The sequence below is a fragment of the Petromyzon marinus genome, chromosome 21, assembly GCF_048934315.1.
Source record: "Petromyzon marinus isolate PM22_M1 ecotype Great Lakes invasive population chromosome 21, UKy_Petmar_22M1.pri1.0, whole genome shotgun sequence".
NCBI classification, from domain to species: Eukaryota; Metazoa; Chordata; class Hyperoartia; order Petromyzontiformes; family Petromyzontidae; genus Petromyzon; species Petromyzon marinus.
In genome coordinates this window covers 8,429,782-8,448,836 of record NC_133687.1, presented here as the reverse complement: position 1 = coordinate 8,448,836, position 19,055 = coordinate 8,429,782, and the positions used below count along the sequence as shown (strand labels likewise).

Genomic DNA, 19,055 nt, shown 5'->3' with positions numbered 1-19,055 from the left:
ACCCGAAAAAAACGTACTTTATCATGTTTAAACAATGGATGTTAATTAAGAGAGAACATTTATGAACGCGTGTTAAAATAAACACCGTTAATCAACGCATTAATATTTACTGGGCCGACAGCAGCCCGTCATTAACAGGGCAATGGTCGGTAAGCGAACATATTGGGCTCTATGGAGGCACGACACTTATATACACTACACTATACACTACACTACTAGACACTACACTATATACTACACTACTATAAACTACACTACTATACACTACACTATACTACAATATACACTACACTATACACTACATTATTATACACTACACTACTATATACTACACTATACACTACGCTATACACTACACTATTATATACTACACTACTATATACTACACTATACACTACTATGTACTACTATACACTACACTACTCTACACTACTATACACTACACTACTCTACACTACTATACACTACACTATACACTACACATTAGACTCTATGGAGGCCCGTCGTTAAGCGATTAGTCGTTAACAGGGGTGGTCGTTGAGAGGGGTTCTGCTCTACGTACGTTCGAGAGAACAGCTGTGATGTTCCCGCGTGCGGTGGCTGTCACTGCGTTCAGGAGCTAAATGCCCATCAGAATCTGGATCTTTATTGAGACCGCGGCAGGAATCCCATTAGCTACGGAGCTCTTCGTCACAGACGTCCCGGTCGGACGGGCGGGTCGGCGAGTCAACGACGGCTACGCAATGCTAAAGTGGCGACGTCGAGCTCCGCTAGGCAACGCCGCCGAAGAAGGCTTCGGGAGAGGGCCCGCGCTAGATCGACGAGGGCCGGAGCTTGAAGGCACGTCAACTCCTTGGTACCAAAGCAAACTCATAGAAACGATGGCAGGTTGATCCGAACGTACATCCGGTAGCCCCTTAAGCGCCGACCGCACACCTCGGCGAAAGTGTCCCGGGAGTTCCCCGCGGCGTCCCTTCGAGGAATTCCGCGAAGCGGATCCGACGACGGGCTATCGTTTATCCCGCCGCGCTTCACGAAGCCTTGCGTGAGCGTTGCCCGCGACGCGGAGGCCTGTAACGGCGCGGAAATGAAGATGCCGCCGCTGCTGGGGGAGGAGGAGGAGGAGGTTTTTCAACTTGGGTGTGGGAAAACGGGTGCGCGGGGTGGCGTAGGTGAGCCCTTTGGATTCGGGCCGAACTATTAATCGATTCCATGTCGAAATCGTAATTTGAAGCAATGCGAGTAGCAAAAGGCAAAGGCTGCGTTTTTTTGCGATTTGAAAAGTCCTATTACTTTCTTATTGGAATGGTTTTATTTTTTATTACTATAACTTAATTTATTTAACTTAACAATTGTTTTATGTTTGATTGTTCTATTTCAATTAAAACATTTTAATAAATACACGTTGGAAGCAATTCATATATTTTAAGTTCTCATCCTTGCATTAGAATATATAGAGCGGTTCATATGGTGATGGTATCACGTGATAATGCTCCATCACATGTTTTAAATCTATTACACAGTGATTATTGGAATGAAAGCTTGACTTAAAAAAAAAGATTAATCGCAAATCAAATCGCAATGGCAGTATCTGTCAGAGAAATCGCAATTAGATATTTTCCCCAAATCGTTCAGCCCTAGTTAGGATGGTGACGCGCGGCGTGCGGGAGGGGAGAGTGAAGGGAGCGTTGCTTGCCCTCACATCTACAGCAACTCAATTTGGATGTTGCTCGTTGAACGTGACTCGATGAGGGAGAGAGAGGGACAACTCAAATGGCCGCGCGTCCACCCACCCCTACCTCGTGCGCCGTGCCCCGGACCTTCACAGACGCTACTCGCTATCAGCACTTGCCCCGACAGTCGGTTACAGGCTACACGGTGGGGGGGTAGGGGGTGGGATCTTTGTCTTTGTGTCGCTTCCTCCGACATGGCCCACCGCAGTTTGGCGGCGTTACATTGATTAAACGCTCATTCGGAAACCCAAAAAAAAACAGCGCCTGCGCGTTATTTACGCGTCTCTCAGGGTGCAAATGGGGTGTGAAATGAAGGCTCCGTGGGATTTTCGGCGACAACGGTGGCCACCTCTTTCTGGGTCCGCTTCCAACCCCCCACACCCCCGCTTCGTCCTGCGAGCACCGCACGAGGGAGTCGGCGCGGCGGGGCCGTTCACGAGTCGCTGCGACGTCTCGCTGCGGCTCGGTTCCCCTCGCCTTTTCGTAGTGATAATAATGATGATGACGACGATGACGACGATTACTTTCATGAGACGCCGTTCACGAAGCACCTTCGAAGCACCGCACAAGACAGCGGCGGTGGCGGCAGCAGATGCTCAGAATGACAATAACTCGCCGCCGAGAAGGTAAAAGGAACGCGTTGGACGCTCAAAGCCGTTTTGCCGCATTGCCTGAACGTTGAATCAACACGAGCTTTTAAAATGTCCACAGGCTCACGGATTCTGACATCTTGTGTGGCAGAGTTCCAGAGTCTGGAGGGGCTGTCACACAGGGAAAAAAAAAAATCTTGGCCTGCTCGCAGACCGAAGGCTTGACCCGGAGATCTGCCGCATCCCCCGATCTCAGAGCCCTTGAGGGGCTATTTAAGGGAGCATCGTTGATGAGGATGGCCTGACAGCCGTGTTTGTGTTTTCGAGCCCTGTGTTACGGTGGTGGGTGATGGGTGGCCAACTAAAGCGCCCAGTCTTCTTCTTCTTCCCCAGTGCTATCGCACCAGGTGCTCACTTAAGGCTGAATCAACCTAGTGGGGGGACGCTGTGGCCGTGAACGGGAATCGAACTCGCGTGTGCCAGATTGGTGGCGCAGCGCGCTAACCGTTGCGCCACCGCTCACCCACACTCCCCACACACACACATGAACACGCATGAACACGGCACTGCCACACATACAGGCAATGCAGGGAGAAAACTTGACTTCTCCTACGCACGGACAAGTGGTCCCATGTGGCTTACGCAAATTTGTCGTCGTGCACAACAAAATCTCACGGGTGGCGCTATGGTGAGAGCCGCGGGTGGAGCCACTTGTGTAGTTGACTCTAAATGTGGCAGGCAGCAGGATTTTTGTTGTTGTTGTCGTCAGGAATGGGGCATTTTACCCAGGCTGCAGTGACAATGGCCAACGCACAAGGGGTCCATGTCAACATCATCAGCGAGTAAAATGTAAGAATGGGTTTTAACCCCTTCCTGGCAATCAAACAGGAGGCGTTAAGATGTTCAAACACCATTTGCGTGGAATCAAGTCTGCAAAAACCACACGCAGCATTTGCGGTGAACATGCAAAACAAACGTGCTCTGATGATGAATGGCATTGTTTCTGAAACGGATTGGCCTACAACACAGGCAGCCTTCTTTATGGCCTAGTCTCGCCAGTGTCAGAACAGAGAACGCCAAAACGTAAACAGTACGATCAGCTTCTTTGTCTGGGAAGCGGTGGTGTCGCAGTTAGCGTTCCGCGCTACGAACCCGGCGACCCGAGTTCGATTCTCGCTCACGGCCAACGCCGGTGACGAGGATCTGAACCGGTCCTGGGCCTCCCCTAGGTCGACTCAGCCTCAAACGAGTACCCGGTGCGGTGTGTAAGCATCGCCTCTAGGGAGACAAAGGCGGCCGGGCGTGGTGCTGTCCACACCACGTGCCGGCCTTCGCACCACTTGCCCCAACAGTTTGTGTTACAGTCTTCACGGTGGGGTGGTGGGGTGGTGGTGGGGTGGTGGGAGGGTGGGAGGGTGGGGTGGAACCCTTTGTTTTTGGCGTCTGCGCATTCGCAGGCGCTGATGGACCTGGGAGCGTCGCCCGACTACAAGGACAACCACGGACTGACGGCGCTCTACCACACCGCGATGGTGGGAGGCGACCCCTACTGCTGCGAGCTGCTCTTGCACGAGCACGCGTCCATCGGCTGTACCGACGAGAACGGGTGGCACGAGATTCACCAGGTGCCCGATGCTCGCCACGCACGCATTCCCGACGTGGCTCGGGCGGCTTTGACCGTTGATTTTGAGGTTGCGGCGACCGCTCGGGTGTCGCACTCTCGACGCGCGAGCCACTTGCAATCAGATCTCGGGACACGAGATCTGATCTCCCCCCCCCCCCCCGCCGCCCATCTCACCACCACCACCACCGCCACCGCGGGGCCACAGCAAATCGGCGCTTCTCCGGTCGGCTGCGAGCGAGACTCGTGAAAGCGGGCCGACTGCTTGAAGATTTTCGATGTTAAATGTGGCTTTGGCGTCTCGGCCCAGGCGCGGTGGTCTCTTTAGCTCGGTTGGTTGGAACATTTCGATTGATGGGGCCTGACTTACGCGTGCAGCAACATGACTACGATTATTATTTTATGCGCAGGCTTTCTCGACCAATAAAATGGTATCGTGATTTTTGGGCCAGATAGCGTAGGCAGGTGTAGTGTCATTTTTTTTACGAACTATTTTTATTTTACCAGGTAAGGCCCACTATTGCACGAAAGCTTTAAATTTTGACTTAAAACTTTCGTGACTGCGGGAATTCATATTCTTTGGTTCTTTCGGTAAAGGCACGTAGATAGAAAACTAATCATAAAAATAAAGTGAATATTTTTTTTTAAATACTGTAGCCTGGTTCTAATCGGAGTGAGTGTACTGGCAATCTATAATGTAGACTGTAGCCTGGTTATTAAGTTTGGTGAGTGTACTGGCAGTCTATAATGTAGACTGTAGCCTGGTTATTAATCTGAGTGAGTGTACTGGCAGTCTATAATGTAGACTGTAGCAATGGTTATTAAACTGGGTGAGTGTACTGGCAGTCTATAATGTAGACTGTAGCCTGAAAAATAAAAATCATAAATAAATAAAGGAAAAAGCCACGACTTTTCGATCGCAACAAAAGCGGTCATCATGAGGATAAGGGGGGTTAGCCTCTAAAGGCAAACTGTTTATAAATGTTTGGAGATGGGCGTAGCCCAAGGGTCTCAGCAGCACCAGCAGCTGATGCCAATGCAGGAGAAAACAACGATACCTTCAGTGGGTCTACACCAATCAAAGAGCCGCCAGGCAATCACTGCACCCCGCTCCTCACACCCACACTGCTTACGGTGGAGGTTGATTGACAAGAAAACACAAGTCATGACCCAAAGTGGTTGATGACATCTTTTCAATGATTGCTGAGTTTATAACCATCCTCTCGGTTGAAATTGTGTCCGTGTCTGTATATACGGATAGCTTCATGAACGAATCTTTGTTGATAGCCAGTCGGCTTGCAAAGTACCATCGTCTCAGAGAAATCAATTTCGTGTGAGCCAGCCGCATTAAAATAATGATCAGCCATGGCAGAAGTATTGGTCCTACCGTGTTTCAAATCTGCCTTGTGCTCACGGACACGGTCCAAGACATGTCGCTTAGTTTCCCCAATGTAACTGCTGCCGCAAATACAGCTTAGTTTGTAGACGCCGGGATATTGCATGTCAGGAATCTTGTCCTTCACAGATGAGATCAGATCACAAATTTATGTAGTGTGTTAAATCGAACCTGAATCTTGTGTTTCATCGTGATTTTGGAAATATTTCGGTTACCCTTGCTATGTATGGCAAGGTGATGGTTTTGATTAGATCCTCAGATGGCTCCTTCCTCACGGTTGGGGTGATGGCTTTGCAGATTGTGTAGACGGAATATCCATTTGCCTTGAGAGCTTGGTGTACGTGTTTGAGTTCACTGGTTAGGTGTTCATGGTCGGAGATACACTGAGCCTTATGGTGTAGCGTTTTGATGAGGGAATTCTTCTGGGATGGATGGTGGTGGGAATCAGGTTTTAGGTAGGCATCAGTATGGGTTGCTTTCCTGTAGACAGAATGGCTCATTGAGCCATCTGGTCTCTTTTTGATTAGGACATCCAAGAAAGGTAGCATGCCATCCTTTTCTACCTCCGTGGTGAATTTGATGGCTGGGTGTATGGAATTGATGTGGTTGAGGAATTGGTCCAGAGCTGGTCGGCCATGTGGCCAGATGACAAACGTGTCATCCATGTACCTTTTCCACAAGGACGGACGTAGAGTGGATGCCTGGATGGCGTCCATCTCAAAATTTTCCATGAAAATATTGGCTACAACTGGAGATAAGGGAGAACCCATTGGGGTGCCTTCAGTTTGTTTGTAGAATGTTCCATTCCAGGTGAAGTATGTATTGGTGAGGCAGTGTCTCACCAGGGACGGTACATCAGCATTCAATCCTTGTTGGACCAAATCTTCAATGATTGCAATGGTATCGGGCACAGGAACTTTGGTGAACAAAGACACTACGTGGAAACTGACGAGAAAATCACCTGGGGACAGTGAGATGTCTTTAATTGACAATACCAGGTGAGCTGAGTTTAGTACAGAAGAGGTGGTCTTACCAATGAATGGCTGCAAGGTCTCAGACAGATATCGGGCCAGTTTGTAGGTGGGTGAGCCAATGGTGGAGACGATGGGACGAAGGGGTGTATCTTCTTCATGGAATTTTTGGTAAGCCATATAATCTGGGTAGTCTAGCAGTAGAAGGTTTTAAGGAAAACCGTTTGGTCTGTTCAATTAATGAAGCTGAATCAGTTATGATACTGTTCGTTTTGTAACGAGGCTGTTGGTGGGATCTCTTAAATTTTTTTGTGTAGCTACCATCATTAAGTAGGTCATGAATTTTGTGATTGTACACGGTACTGTCCATGATGACCGTGACATTGCCCTTGTCGGCTGAGAGGATGACGATATCTTCCCTCTTTTTCAATTGAGATAACTCAAAACGCTCATCCTTACTGATGTTGTTGACTGGTATCTTAGCGGTTTTGAGGGTTGCAGCGATTTCAGATCTTGTCACGTCTGCAGTGATGTGTCCCAAACCCTTAAGAGCTACATCGACCTGGGCAATAATGTCATCCACTGGTATGTGTTTGGGGGTGACTGCGAAGCTCAAGCCTTTAGCCAAAACCGACTTTACTCGGATTAATGACAACCTTGTCAACATCTTACTTTTTAATGTGTGGATCTGGTTTATTCTTGGAAAGGAGGTTGAACTGGGAAATCATCTTTACATTTAGCTGACATTGTAGCGGCTGATGAAGCAGTCATGTTATCTAAATGTTCCCAATCAGATGTGGACATTTTTTCTGTCAGTGTTAAGTGTGATTTCAAGAGTGTCTTGTCGACATGATCTAGTTCAATTCGGAGCAGTCTAATTCTCTCTGAGATCAGGGCCAAGCTAGCCCTAAACAAGATTCGTTTGGCATTGGAAGATGTGACGGCAGCAGAAGTCAGTGTGAATGAGGTCGGTATTACCTTCCAGTCGCGGCATCTCTTCAGAAATATGAGTGACTCGATCAGACGAGCTTTCGTGTCTCGGAGTTTGTTGAAAGATCTTATGGTTATGTGGAAACCCTCCCCGTAGAGGCGGTGAAATTTTGACTAAAAAACTTTTCGTGACTGCAGGAATTCATGTTATTTGGCTCTTTCGGTAAAGTCACCTAGATATAAAAATAAAAAAATAAAGTGAATACAAAATAATAATACTGTAGCCTGGTTCTTAATCGGAGTGAGTGTACTGGCAGTCTATAATATAGACTGTAGCAATGGTTTTCTCCTGCATTGGCATTGCTGCCCCGCCCATGCTGCTGGTGCTGCTGAGACACTTTGGCTACGCCCATCTCCAAACCTTTATAAACAGTTTGCCTTTAGAGGCTAACCCCCCTTATCCTCATGACGACCGCTTGTGTTGCGATCGAAACGTCGTGGCATTTTTTTTTCAGGCTACGGTCTACATTATAGACTGCCAGTACACTCACCGAGGTTAAGAACCAGGCTACAGTCTACATTATAGACTGCCAGTACACTCACCGAGGTTAAGAACCAGGCTACAGTCTACATTATAGACTGCCAGTACGCTCACCCAGAGTAATAACCTTTGCTACAGTCTACATTGTAGACTGCCAGTACACTCCGATTAAGAACCAGGCTACAGTATATATTTTTAATTCACTTTATTTTTATTATTATTTTTCTATCTATTTGACTTTACCGAAAGAAACAAAAAAAACTACATCGTTTTTTTTCAGAAGTTACCTGGCCACAAATGATAGCTCAACTTAGCAGCTTATCATGAGAAATTCATAGCAACCAAATACTCTAAACACATGTTTCAATATGTGGAGGGAAAAACCGGAGGGCCGGGAGAAAAATCAACACGACCAAGGGGAGAGAGAGACACGCAAACTCCAAATATACAGCAGCAGACGTCAGGCTCGGGAGCGAACCCACGACCTCCTGCACACCAGGCGAGGTAGTTAACATCTCCTAGCCACCGTGATGATGATGATGAGAGAGAGAGACACGCAAACTCCAAATATACAGCAGCAGGCGTCAGGCTCGGGAGCGAACCCACGACCTCCTGCATACCAGGCGAGGTAGTTAACATCTCGCCACCGTGACACTTCAATCCTACAAATTCTCCACCACAAAAGCTCAGCATATGAGAGACCTCAGCTGTTGTCACCAGCTGATGATGCCGGATGGAATCTCCATCATAAAACGTCGCACAAAATCGACGGAATTTTCGCTTTTGCCTGTCAGCATTCCTCAGGGTTTTTTTTTTTGCTGCGCTCAATGCTATGGCATGCAGAACACCGGCTCTTGGGTGCCGTTTCCTCAGCTGCTGTAGAAGCAGCAGCGCATTAACGTATGAGCACAAGGCCCTTGCTGTCAATCCGCTGCTGGATGGGGGACTCTCCAGGGCTGTGCAGGTTGTGTGGGGTGGGGTGGTTACTTTCATCATATTTCACCACGCTGTTCAGTGCAAGTCGATAACGGTGGGAGGCTTAGATGCAGGAGCCTTTGAAGTAGAAGTAAGTACAACAATTGATTGTTCTACTCTGCCTTCTGCTGCCCCATAAGATTGCCTCACAGCCTATAACACCCGTTTTGTTGTTGTTGTCGTTGTCGTTGTTTTCGCTGAGTACCGGGTGCAAACAATGCCAAGTGGCCAGCAAGAAATGGCACGATTTGAAGTTGTACTAAACCGGAGATGACACGCTCGCTCACGCGTGAGATGACACGCTTGCTCACGTGCAAGATGACACGCTTGGTCACGTGCGAGTTAACACGCTTGCTCACGCGTGAGATGACACGCTTGTGCACGAGATGACACGCTTGCTCACGCACGAGATGACACGCTTGCTCACGTGGGAGATGACACGCTTGCTCAGGCGTGAGATGACACGCTCGTGCACGAGATGACACGCTTCCTCACGTGGGAGATGACACGCTTGCTCACGTGGGAGATGATACCCTATCTCACAGGCGAGATGACACGCTCATGCGCAAGATGACACGCTTACTCACGCACGAGATGACACGCTTGGTCACGTGGGAGATGACACGCTTGGTCACGCGTGAGATGATACGCTACCTCACAGGCGAGATGACACGCTTACTCACGCACGAGATGACACGCTTGCTCACGTGGGAGATGACACGCTTGCTCACGCGTGAGATGATACGCTAGCTCACGTGGGAGATGACAAAATTGGTCACGCGCGAGATGACAAAATTGGTCACACGCGAGATGACATGGCTGCTCACACATGAGATGACACGCTTGCTCACGTGGGAGATGACACGCTTGCTCACGCGTGAGATGACACGCTTGCTCACGCACGAGATGACACGCTTGGTCACGTGTGAGATGACACGCTTGGTCACGTGTGAGATGACACGCTTGGTCACGCACGAGATGACACGCTTGCTCACGCGTGGCGGTGGTCGCCGGGTTGGAGCGCGCTCTCACCCTTCCCCCGAGTTTGTTTATTATTTAATTGCTATTTTTAGGTGGACCTCCCCAAGGGTGCTCAGCGGTGATTGGCATCCTGCGGCAGATGTAATCATACCATTTGGACGACGACATTTTTTTATTTTTAAATGGGGAGGGAGGGGGGTGGAGGAATATATTTTAATTTTTCGTGTCGACTGGAGGAGGCATCATTGCTCAATGGTTTTGCCGGTGTGTCCTTCCGGGGCCCGAATGTGCATTTATATTAGCGCTGTTACAAGGAGTCCCCTAGCCGGGTGGACTTTTTACGGTGGCGTCGCGACAGATTATACGCCCCCCCCCCCCCCCCCCGTACAGCGACCTGGTGCCCCCCGTGTGTGTTTGTGTGTTACGAAACCGCGCGCGCATCACGCACCCATTTTTTTCTTATGGCTGCACTACTTCACGTGAAGGACTTGGCAGCTGCGGAATTCATCGACGTAACCGATATTTAGAATGACAGCTTCCCCGAGACGATGCCACGGTGTAATGGTACATAGCGCAACTGGCTTGCGAGCCAGACGTCGCCTGTCCAACCTCCTGGCACGGCAGTTGAGCCACTGGTGCAAGTTACTTAAATCCATCCATCCTCTGTCCACCCATGAATTACAATACCTCGCTGATCTCAATCTAGATTTGAAGCTTTCGTGACTGGAGGAATCCATACTTTCCGGTTCTTTCGGTAAAGTCACGTAGGTATAAAACATTTTTTTTATAAAAAAAAAATCATGACGTTTCGATTGCAACACAAGCAATCATCATCGCTGATCTCATAAAGGAGCAGGAACCGTCACGGGAACTCCGGCCATCCTGGCAGCAGCGGCTTTTGGGCTCAGCCATCGAACAAAGACGGCCGCCGCGTCGCGCGCTTTTTCAGATGCGCTCCTGCGGCCGTCCGGAACGCTCTTCCGGCATTAGGTAGCCACTGGGAGCGATGCCCTTGAAAATCTAGACTGAAAAGTAATTTTTTTAGAAAATGCTTTTTTGTGTTTAGTTTGCTGTCCTTCCCGCTTTCCCTCGCAATTCCGGTCAGCACCGTGTGTGCGTATATTAAGCCGCGTTTGCGTTGTCGGTCCTGCGTTGGCCTCTCGTGTTGGCTATGCACGTGGCTCCCGCCGGTGATCTGGCATCGTGGATGCGGCGGCGGGCGCTGGTGGTTCGCAGGAACGTTGAGAAACTCCCACCCCCCCCCCCCCCGACAAGGAGGGGGCCTCGTGACCCCCCGGCTTCTGCCAGGAGAATGCGGTGCGGCAAAAGTGCGGACTTCCACCTTGCTCCGTCCATCTGGGAAAGAGTGTTTCCTTCCACCTCCTCGCGCGCGTCGGTTTTCTCCAAGCGCTCCGATTTCCTCACGCATGGAAACCGCTCGTCAACGCTTTCCCGTTTACACTTTCCCGTTCCGAAAGGCGTTTGCAAGTTGCGGGGTAGGGGGGGTTGTCCCGTTCACCGCCAAATCTCGGAACACGCAAGCGGTTCAGCGTTGATTTTATTTCGAGAGGCGAAGTGGCGCCGCTGTTTTCATGGACATTGCACTCACCGCGAAGAACCGTAGCGACACGACCACCGTAACTCTATGATAGCTGGCGCCAAACTGTGCCGCACGCCCTCCTGCATGGCCTTGTGGGAGCCTCGGGTACGTCTTCCGACCTGAAGACGTGCGTCATTGGAACGGAGTTCGGAAGAAAAATTGATAATGTGCACGTAGATGTACGTCGTCAGTTTTTCGTACATGTACGTCATCAGAATGGGAAAAGGGTTAATTGACCGATAACGCCTCAATGCATAGAGGACGGCAGAGCTTTGAGCCGTTGTTGGTGTCGGCTCACCGCCTGACCCCTGCCTTCCCGCTCATCCGTGGTTCCTTACCGCACTTCTGAGTCGTCCCTCTCTCTGTCGCTACGAGAGCGAGCGACTGCCGTGCGGCATGACGCAAGTTGACATCAACGTTGTCGCAGGCAATGTGGGGGACGCTGGGGAGGTGGCATTTTGACTCTTTCACGCCTGGCAGACGAGTCATTAACGTCGTTTTTTCGTTTTAAGGCCACAATTGCACGGCGTGGACGGCTGTTACATACACACGGCTTCTGTGTGCTGCAAACATTATTTGTTTGTTAATAATAATTCGAAGTCAATATTTTTTTGTTTGTTTAGTTTCCCCCCCCCCCCGTGTGTTTCAGAGAGCAACATAAACGTTTAACCGTAGAGTAGCAATTATGTCACGGCAGAATGTTTTCTTTTTTTTTGTTATCGGCAGACTGCAATGGGAACCCTGCCCTCCCACCCACCCGAGCCCCCCCCCCCGCCCACCCCCACCAGGCACGATGTGGATAAACTTGCCTCCTTCATGGGAATGTGGAATTTCCCGTGTGGGAAAGCGGCTAAAGACCGCCAACCATATTGGGCCCCGAGGATGATCGGAGATGATAGGTTAGCAGACACGGGGACTTTCGCCACATACTCTCAATATTATGACGAGAGCAGGGTCAGTGGAATTATATCTGAACGGCAGCAGGTGAGGGTCTCGTGTCAGCCGATTGGCGCTTGCTTGCCTGCCGCCCGTGAATTTACTAGCCCGGCCGAACACTTGAAGCGGTATAATGCATTAAATCCTCCTGTGTATTTTTCTGCCCGCACGTTACCATCTTATCCGTGTGACCCAATCATTAATATCGTTACTTCTCGGCGCATCTCCGTATTGTTTCCCACCGGCGCCTCTCCTTAACACGTTCCTCAATCACGGGGACACGGTCCCAGCTCTTCGCACGCCGGACTAATCTATTTTTGTTTTAGAGCTCTCCGCATGCCGCAAATGGGTTCCCGGGGGCATCTCTCTGTGCCGTACACATTTTCCGGGGTCCCGGCATCACATCCGCTCGTGTGGCCTCTTGTAATGGAAAGCCTGAGCTGTATAAATTTCAGGGACCCCGGGCCACTTGATGTTCACGTGACATCACCGTGTGCAGTGCGGCTTGTTGTTGAGCAGTCTTCGTTTGTTTTGGTTTCTTGGGGGGGGGGGGGGAGAGGGGGGTTTAGGCCGCGTGGTAGTTTTATTCCGAACTTCTTGATCAGCCGTTGACGAAAGAGGATTACCGCATCGCGCCCCATCAGATGCGCTTACGTGGCCGTCTGGAACGCCCTTGCTTACGACATTAGGAAGCCACTTGAGCTAGGCACCTTTAAATTATCACCTAGATTTAAAGCGAATTTATTTTTTGTGCTCAGTTTGTTGTCCTTAGCACGCTTGGCTACGGTGCGAAAGAAGTTCAATCATGCGTACAAATATACTGTGCGTGGGTGCTGGGTCTCAACAGCCTCGTCTATGCCTGGACCTGGTCACCTCTGGGCCATTGCGAGACCACGGATTGGTGCCAGGCCTCAACAAGTCCCGTCTTCCCTCGGGCCTTGCCAGTTTGCTGGGCCCTATGGTGGTCTCAGCATCCCTGGAGTTTCTTTGATGCCGAGCTCCTGAACCCTGTCACACGCTGCTGCTCGCCTTCTTGCCGAACCTGATTGCGTGTGTGTGCGTAGGTGCGCAGCAAACCGTGCTAGGACTAAGACTCACTGTGGATTTCCTGGGCAAATTATTTGCGCTCTTAGCTCATAACACTGACGGGCAATGTCCCCCCAAAGTTGCAAGCTGAGACTGCTAAGCCCACCATAGTAATTGCTGGTTGTTGTAATTTTCTCACCCGACTCTACTGGACATCTGTAAAAAGGAGCTTCATAGCTCGCTCATCGGATTCCTCCCGTCGAGATCAAGATTCAGATTCTAATGGGGAAGCAGAGGCAGCTCGAGAAACATCCCAAGGCAAGGGGCAGTCCAGAAATGTCAACTTTTTTTAAACAACCGTGCTCATCAGATCTTCAACGTACGTACAACTCCCCGACAGGATTGTCACAATTTGCAGAGACATTGTTATTATTATTATTTACACGCGCGCCAATGTAACGATCGTACCTGACCGACAAAGGCTCCTCTTCAGCCGGCGGCTCGCGACTTTTCACAGCCGGATTTAACATCGGCGTACGACGGCGTTGTCGCTTTCGCCGCTCCGGCGGTCTCTTCTCAAGTCGGCCGCCGCACAGCAAGCGGCAGGTGCCAACGCGCCCTGGACGTTCTCTACCAAGTGAAGCGAAGTGGGGGAGGAAGAAAGGAAGAAAACAATCATAATAATAATAATCGCGTGCAGCCCGCGTGGAATTCTGCAGCCGCGTTTGATTTCCACTGCGTTCCAAGCGGCGTGGCGACGCTACGTCACAGGTGACGTCACAGGTGACGCGACGTCGACGCGACGTCACAGGCGACGCTGCCCTGACGCGATGACGCAATCGGGATGGGAGTTTTTGCCAAGGGCGAAGGAATGTTCATTTTAGCGCTGCTTTTTTGTTGTTGTCGTTGTTGGTTTGTAACGATGCAGTCGCGGGGGGGGGGGCGGGGGGGGGAGGCTTCTGGTCGATTTGGCCGCCTGCACAAAAAGGAAATACCAACGCAGCTTCGTGCTGTTGTTCCGCCCGTCGAGTTATCGTGCCAAGCGCCGCCTCCGCCGCCTGTTACAGACGGACAACGCGGATGCATGAGTTGCTTACAAGCCGAGGGCGGACAGCGAGGTGCGAGTGTGTTGCCGTGGGCGCAGCGTTACGACGCGTCGGTGGATCAATTCCGGCGTCACTTCCGACCCCCGGTGTTCGAGTCGCTTCGACGAGGAGGGTTTCACTTTGGCAGACGTGGGGCACACGAATGTTCAAATCATATCAATCGTAGAGGCAATTCGTGCTTTATCACGTGCAAATCACGAGGCGGTGACATTTCGTCCTACAGCTCAGTAGCCAGCAGAGCATCGCTGTACTCCAACGCTACGCACGTAGTCTCCAAACAGGCCTCTTACGCGGCACGAGGTGGCGTTTGCCCGGCGGCCCGTGTACAGCGTGTTCGCCACATTCCATTTCATCTCATGAGTAGTCTTCTTCTTGCGTATGGCAACTTAGGAGCAACTGTGCGAGATTCGTGCATCAGGTATCCGCAGCTTCAGTGGTTTGTGTCGATTTGTTTCCATGGAAGATGGAAGCCGGGCAGTCTGGTGGTAGGCTCACTAATGAGCTGCGTGTAGTGAAAGCTGGTAAGATGTGGTGGTTGTGGACTCGCTGATGAGCTATGTGTAGAGGAAGCTGGGATGTGTGGTGGTGGTGGTGGGCTCACTGATGAGCTTTGTGTAGAGGAAGATGTGAAGTGTAGTGGCTGTGGGCTCGCTGATGAGCTGTGTGCAGAGGAACCTGGAAAGTGTGGTGGTGGGCTCGCTGTAGAAGAAGCGGGGAAGTGTGGTGGTTGTTGGCTCGCTGATGAACTGTGTGTAGAGGAAGATGTGAAGTGTAATGGCTGTGGGCTCGCTTATGAGCTGTGTGTAGAGAAAGCTGGGAAGTGTGGTGGTGGTGGACTCGCTGATGAGCTGTGTGTAGAGGAACCTGGAAAGTGTGGTGGTGGGCTCGCTGATGAGCTTTGTGTAGAGGAGGATGTGTGAAGTGTAGTGGCTGTGGGCTCACTGATGAGCTGTGTGTAGAGAATGCTGGGAAGTGGTGGTTGTGGGTTCACTGATGAGCTGTATGTCGAGGAAGCTGGGAAGTGGTGGTTGTGGACTCGCTGATGAGCTGTGTGTAGAGGAAGCTGGTGAATCTGATGGTTGTGGGCTCGCTAATGAGCTGTGTGTAGAGGAAGCTGGGAAGGGTGGTAGTGGGCTTGCTGATGAGCTGTGTGAATACAAAGACGGAAGCCGGGCTGCGTGTGGTGGTGGTGGCGGCGGGCTCACCGATGAGCCATGCGTAGATTGTTTTTCGAGTTCCGCTTTAAGCTGAGAAACGTGTTATCTGACTAGAACCGCATCAATGCGCTCCTTTACATTTGCATTGCCTTTCCCCCTTCAACAAAAAAAAATATTATAATAATTGGGCCAAGAGACTGGTCCTCCAGACCCTTTTCTGTTTCATCACGGGATGGATGCCTTCAGGAGGAGGGTAACATTTGGTCGTTGGGGGAGGCAGGTTAAATGTGAACGCAGAGGAAGGGGCAGAGAAGACGCGACTCGGGGCAGTTCACGTGCGGCTGCTCCGCGGAATACAAAGAGCGGTGCTGCCGCTGACGGCTCCTGCAGGACTCCCGCCCCCTCCATCGCCTCTCCTCCGTTTCACGGCCGTTGCCGCTGTTTCGCCGAATGCCTCGACCGCAGCGGCTGCAGTGTCTCCTATGTGTGTGTGTGTACGTGTGGGTGTGTGTACGTGTGTGTGTGTACGTGTGGGTGTGTGGGTGTACGTGTGTGTGTGTGTGTACGTGTGGGTGTGTGTACGTGTGGGTGTGTGTGTACGTGTGGGTGTGTGTACGTGTGGGTGTGTGGGTGTATGTGTGGTTGTGTGTGTACGTGCCGGACGGGTAACTCTGTCGTGGACAGTGCTGTGGGGAGAGGGCCAATTCCGATTGGCCCCTCCCCTCATGGCGTCTGTGACCACCACAGTGGCTAAACGGGGGCTCTGTACGGGTGCGAGGGGCTGGTAACCCCTCCACCTTCAAAAAATTACCACGAAACCACGAATTAAATATATAACTAATAAGCTTGTGCCGGAGGCCCCAGGGATACAGGCGTATATGACGTCTCCTGGCCAAACCCCAATTGGCGGAGCCAGGAGATTGAAACTCTACCCTCGGGGTTCCTCCAGAAACAACGCAAAGCCACTTTGTGTGGCCATGTGGAATGTTCGAACGCTCACTGCGGAGGAGAGGCTGCCACTCCTCTGTTGGGAGCTGGACCGGTACCGCCTGGATCTCTGTGGCATTCAGGAAGTCCGGTGGACCGGTTCTGGCTCCTGCCACCATGAGGGGTGGACAGGCCTCTACTCGGGGCAGCAGACTGCCAAACAACAGGGTGTGGCTCTTCTTTTGAACAAAAGAATGAAGGGTGCGTGGGAGCGTGGCGGTGAGGTGTGGGAAGCTGTAAGCCCCAGGCTACTTTGGGCTCGCCTTCCCATCAACCGGAGGCGAGGAGTGATGGTCGTGGTTACTTATGCCCCCACCGAAGACGAACATCCGTGGAGGGATGCAGGCAAAGCTGATGAGTCAGATGCCTTCTATAACCTCCTGTCACAGGTGCTGGCTAAAGTGGCCCCTCGGGATAGAGTCATCTTGTTGGGTGACTTCAATGCCCGAGTTGGTCATGATGCTGGCAACTGGTCTGGAGTGATTAGAGGGCATGGGCCAGATCAGCTCAATAACAACGGTAGGAGGCTGCTAGATTTTTGTGCAGCCCATGGGCTTGTAATTACCAACACGCTGTTCCGGCATCGGCGCATCCACACAACATCATGGATGCATGCCGGGTCCAAGTAAGAACAGCTGCTGGACTATATAGTGACGGACCAGCGGATGCGAGCCCATGTCCTTGATACCAGGACCTACCGTGGAACTGATCTGCCCTCTGACCATCGACTAGTCATCTGTAAGATGCGCCTGCCATTCTTCCACTCCGGTGGTGGGTGTACACCCAGAACCTCATTCCAACCTAAAGTGGCCTGGTCTCAGTTAGTTGATGAAAGTTGCAAGCGAGAATTTCATCATCGCTTGTGGCTGAGGTTGGCATCGTCCCCCACTCCTCCTGATGTTGAGGGTAAATGGGCAAGGTTTAGGACTGTGACTCATGCAGCTGCAATGGCTGCTTTGGGTACACGGTCCAGACCTCCCCAGAGACCCTGGCTGACAGAGGAGGTGTTCAGGATGGTTGAGCAAAGGCGACAGGCCCACTGTCATCGGCTACAGAATCCCATGTCAGAGGAGGAGGCTTACCGCAGCCTTCGCTCGGAGGTTCGGAGAGCTGTGAGGCGCTGCAAGGATGTGTGGTGGTCGCGGGTTGCTGAGGAGATGGAGTCTGCCTCAGTGGCCCGCGATCACAAATCTCTATTTAACGCCATCAAAAAAGTAACCTGCAGTGCCACACCTATTACCATCATTAGGGGAAAAAATGGTGTTCCAATCTCCGACCCCCAGGAACAGGTTTGCAGGTTTGCTGGGCATTTCTGTGAGGTCCTGGGGGAGGGGAAACCCCTCAGCCAGGAAAACATCGTGGCAAAAAGTGGGGATGACCCTGCTGAGGCTGCGGTGCCTCAAATATTGGAAGAAGTCACCCCCTGTGAGTGGCTGGCTGAGGTGCCATCTGTTGAGGAAGTACTGAAGGCGATCCGGAGTCTGAGACCAGGAAAGGCACCGGGCAGAGATGATCTCCCAAGCGAAATGCTGAGGGAGGGTGGCGTTTGTGCACAGACTGCCCTATATGACATCATAACAACAGTCTGGACCACTGGACGGGTTCCGCAGGATTGGAAGGATGCCCTGGTGGTCCCCCTCTTTAAGAAGGGGGACCGCACAGACTGTAACAACTACAGGGGCATCTCACTCCTCAGTGTGCCGGGAAAGGTCCTGGCAAGGATTATTCAACATCGCCTTGCCAGGCACGCTGAGGAGAGGCTTGCAGAGCCCCAATGAGTTATCAGGAAAGGGCGGTCCTGCACAGATGCCATATTTTCTGTCCGTCTGCTACAGCAGAGATCTAGGGAATTCCAAAAAGACCTACATCTCTGCTTTATTGACCTGGTCAAGGCCTATGATACCATCAGTAGGCCTGGGCTCTGGGTTGTTCTTAATGCTTTTGGAATCCCTGACCCCCTGCTCATGATCATTAGGGACCTTCATGATGGTGAGCGGGCCCGGGTAAAACTGCGTGGCCGGGAATCAGAGCCATTCCCTGTACACCTTGGGGTGCGACGGGGATGTCCTCTGGCTCCCACATTATTTAACATCTATTTTGACCACGTAGTTCGTGAAGCCTTCAATAGCTGTACCGGGGGAATCTCCACAAGGTGCAGATATAATGGGAGGCTGATCGATGCCCGGGTGCGATTAAGGGATGGCTCCCTATTGCTCAACCACGTTATGTATCCCGATGATTTGGTAATAGCTGCTCATTCAAAGGAGGGGTTGGAGACGCTGATGCTGAGACAGGAGCCTGCCACTAAGAGATGGGGCCTTACCATCAGCCCCACCAAAACTAAGCACCTGCCTGGGTATTTTTAGCATCGGACACTCCACCCCCACAACTCCCAATCGGTGATGGGCAGTTGTGGAGCAGTGTGTTTATGACCGGCTCCAGTTTAACAGCAGAGGTCTCACTCCGAATCAGTCGAGTGGCAATATCTTTTCATCGGTTGCGTAA

General features: G+C 51.3%; 1 protein-coding gene across 4 annotated transcripts in view; it reads left to right on the top strand.

Annotated features, from left to right (window-relative positions):
• The window catches only part of LOC116944325 (SH3 and multiple ankyrin repeat domains protein 2-like), a 375,705-nt gene that overhangs the window by 81,239 nt on the left and 275,411 nt on the right, over positions 1-19,055 (top strand). For all 4 annotated transcript variants that reach the window (XR_012942522.1, XM_076068527.1, XM_076068526.1 and 1 more), the window contains exon 6: positions 3,781-3,948. Coding sequence is in view for 3 of the 4 variants with exons in the window: in XM_076068527.1 (XP_075924642.1) it covers positions 3,781-3,948 (168 nt within the window). In the remaining variant the exon portion in view is untranslated. The remainder of the gene's footprint in view (positions 1-3,780; positions 3,949-19,055) is intronic.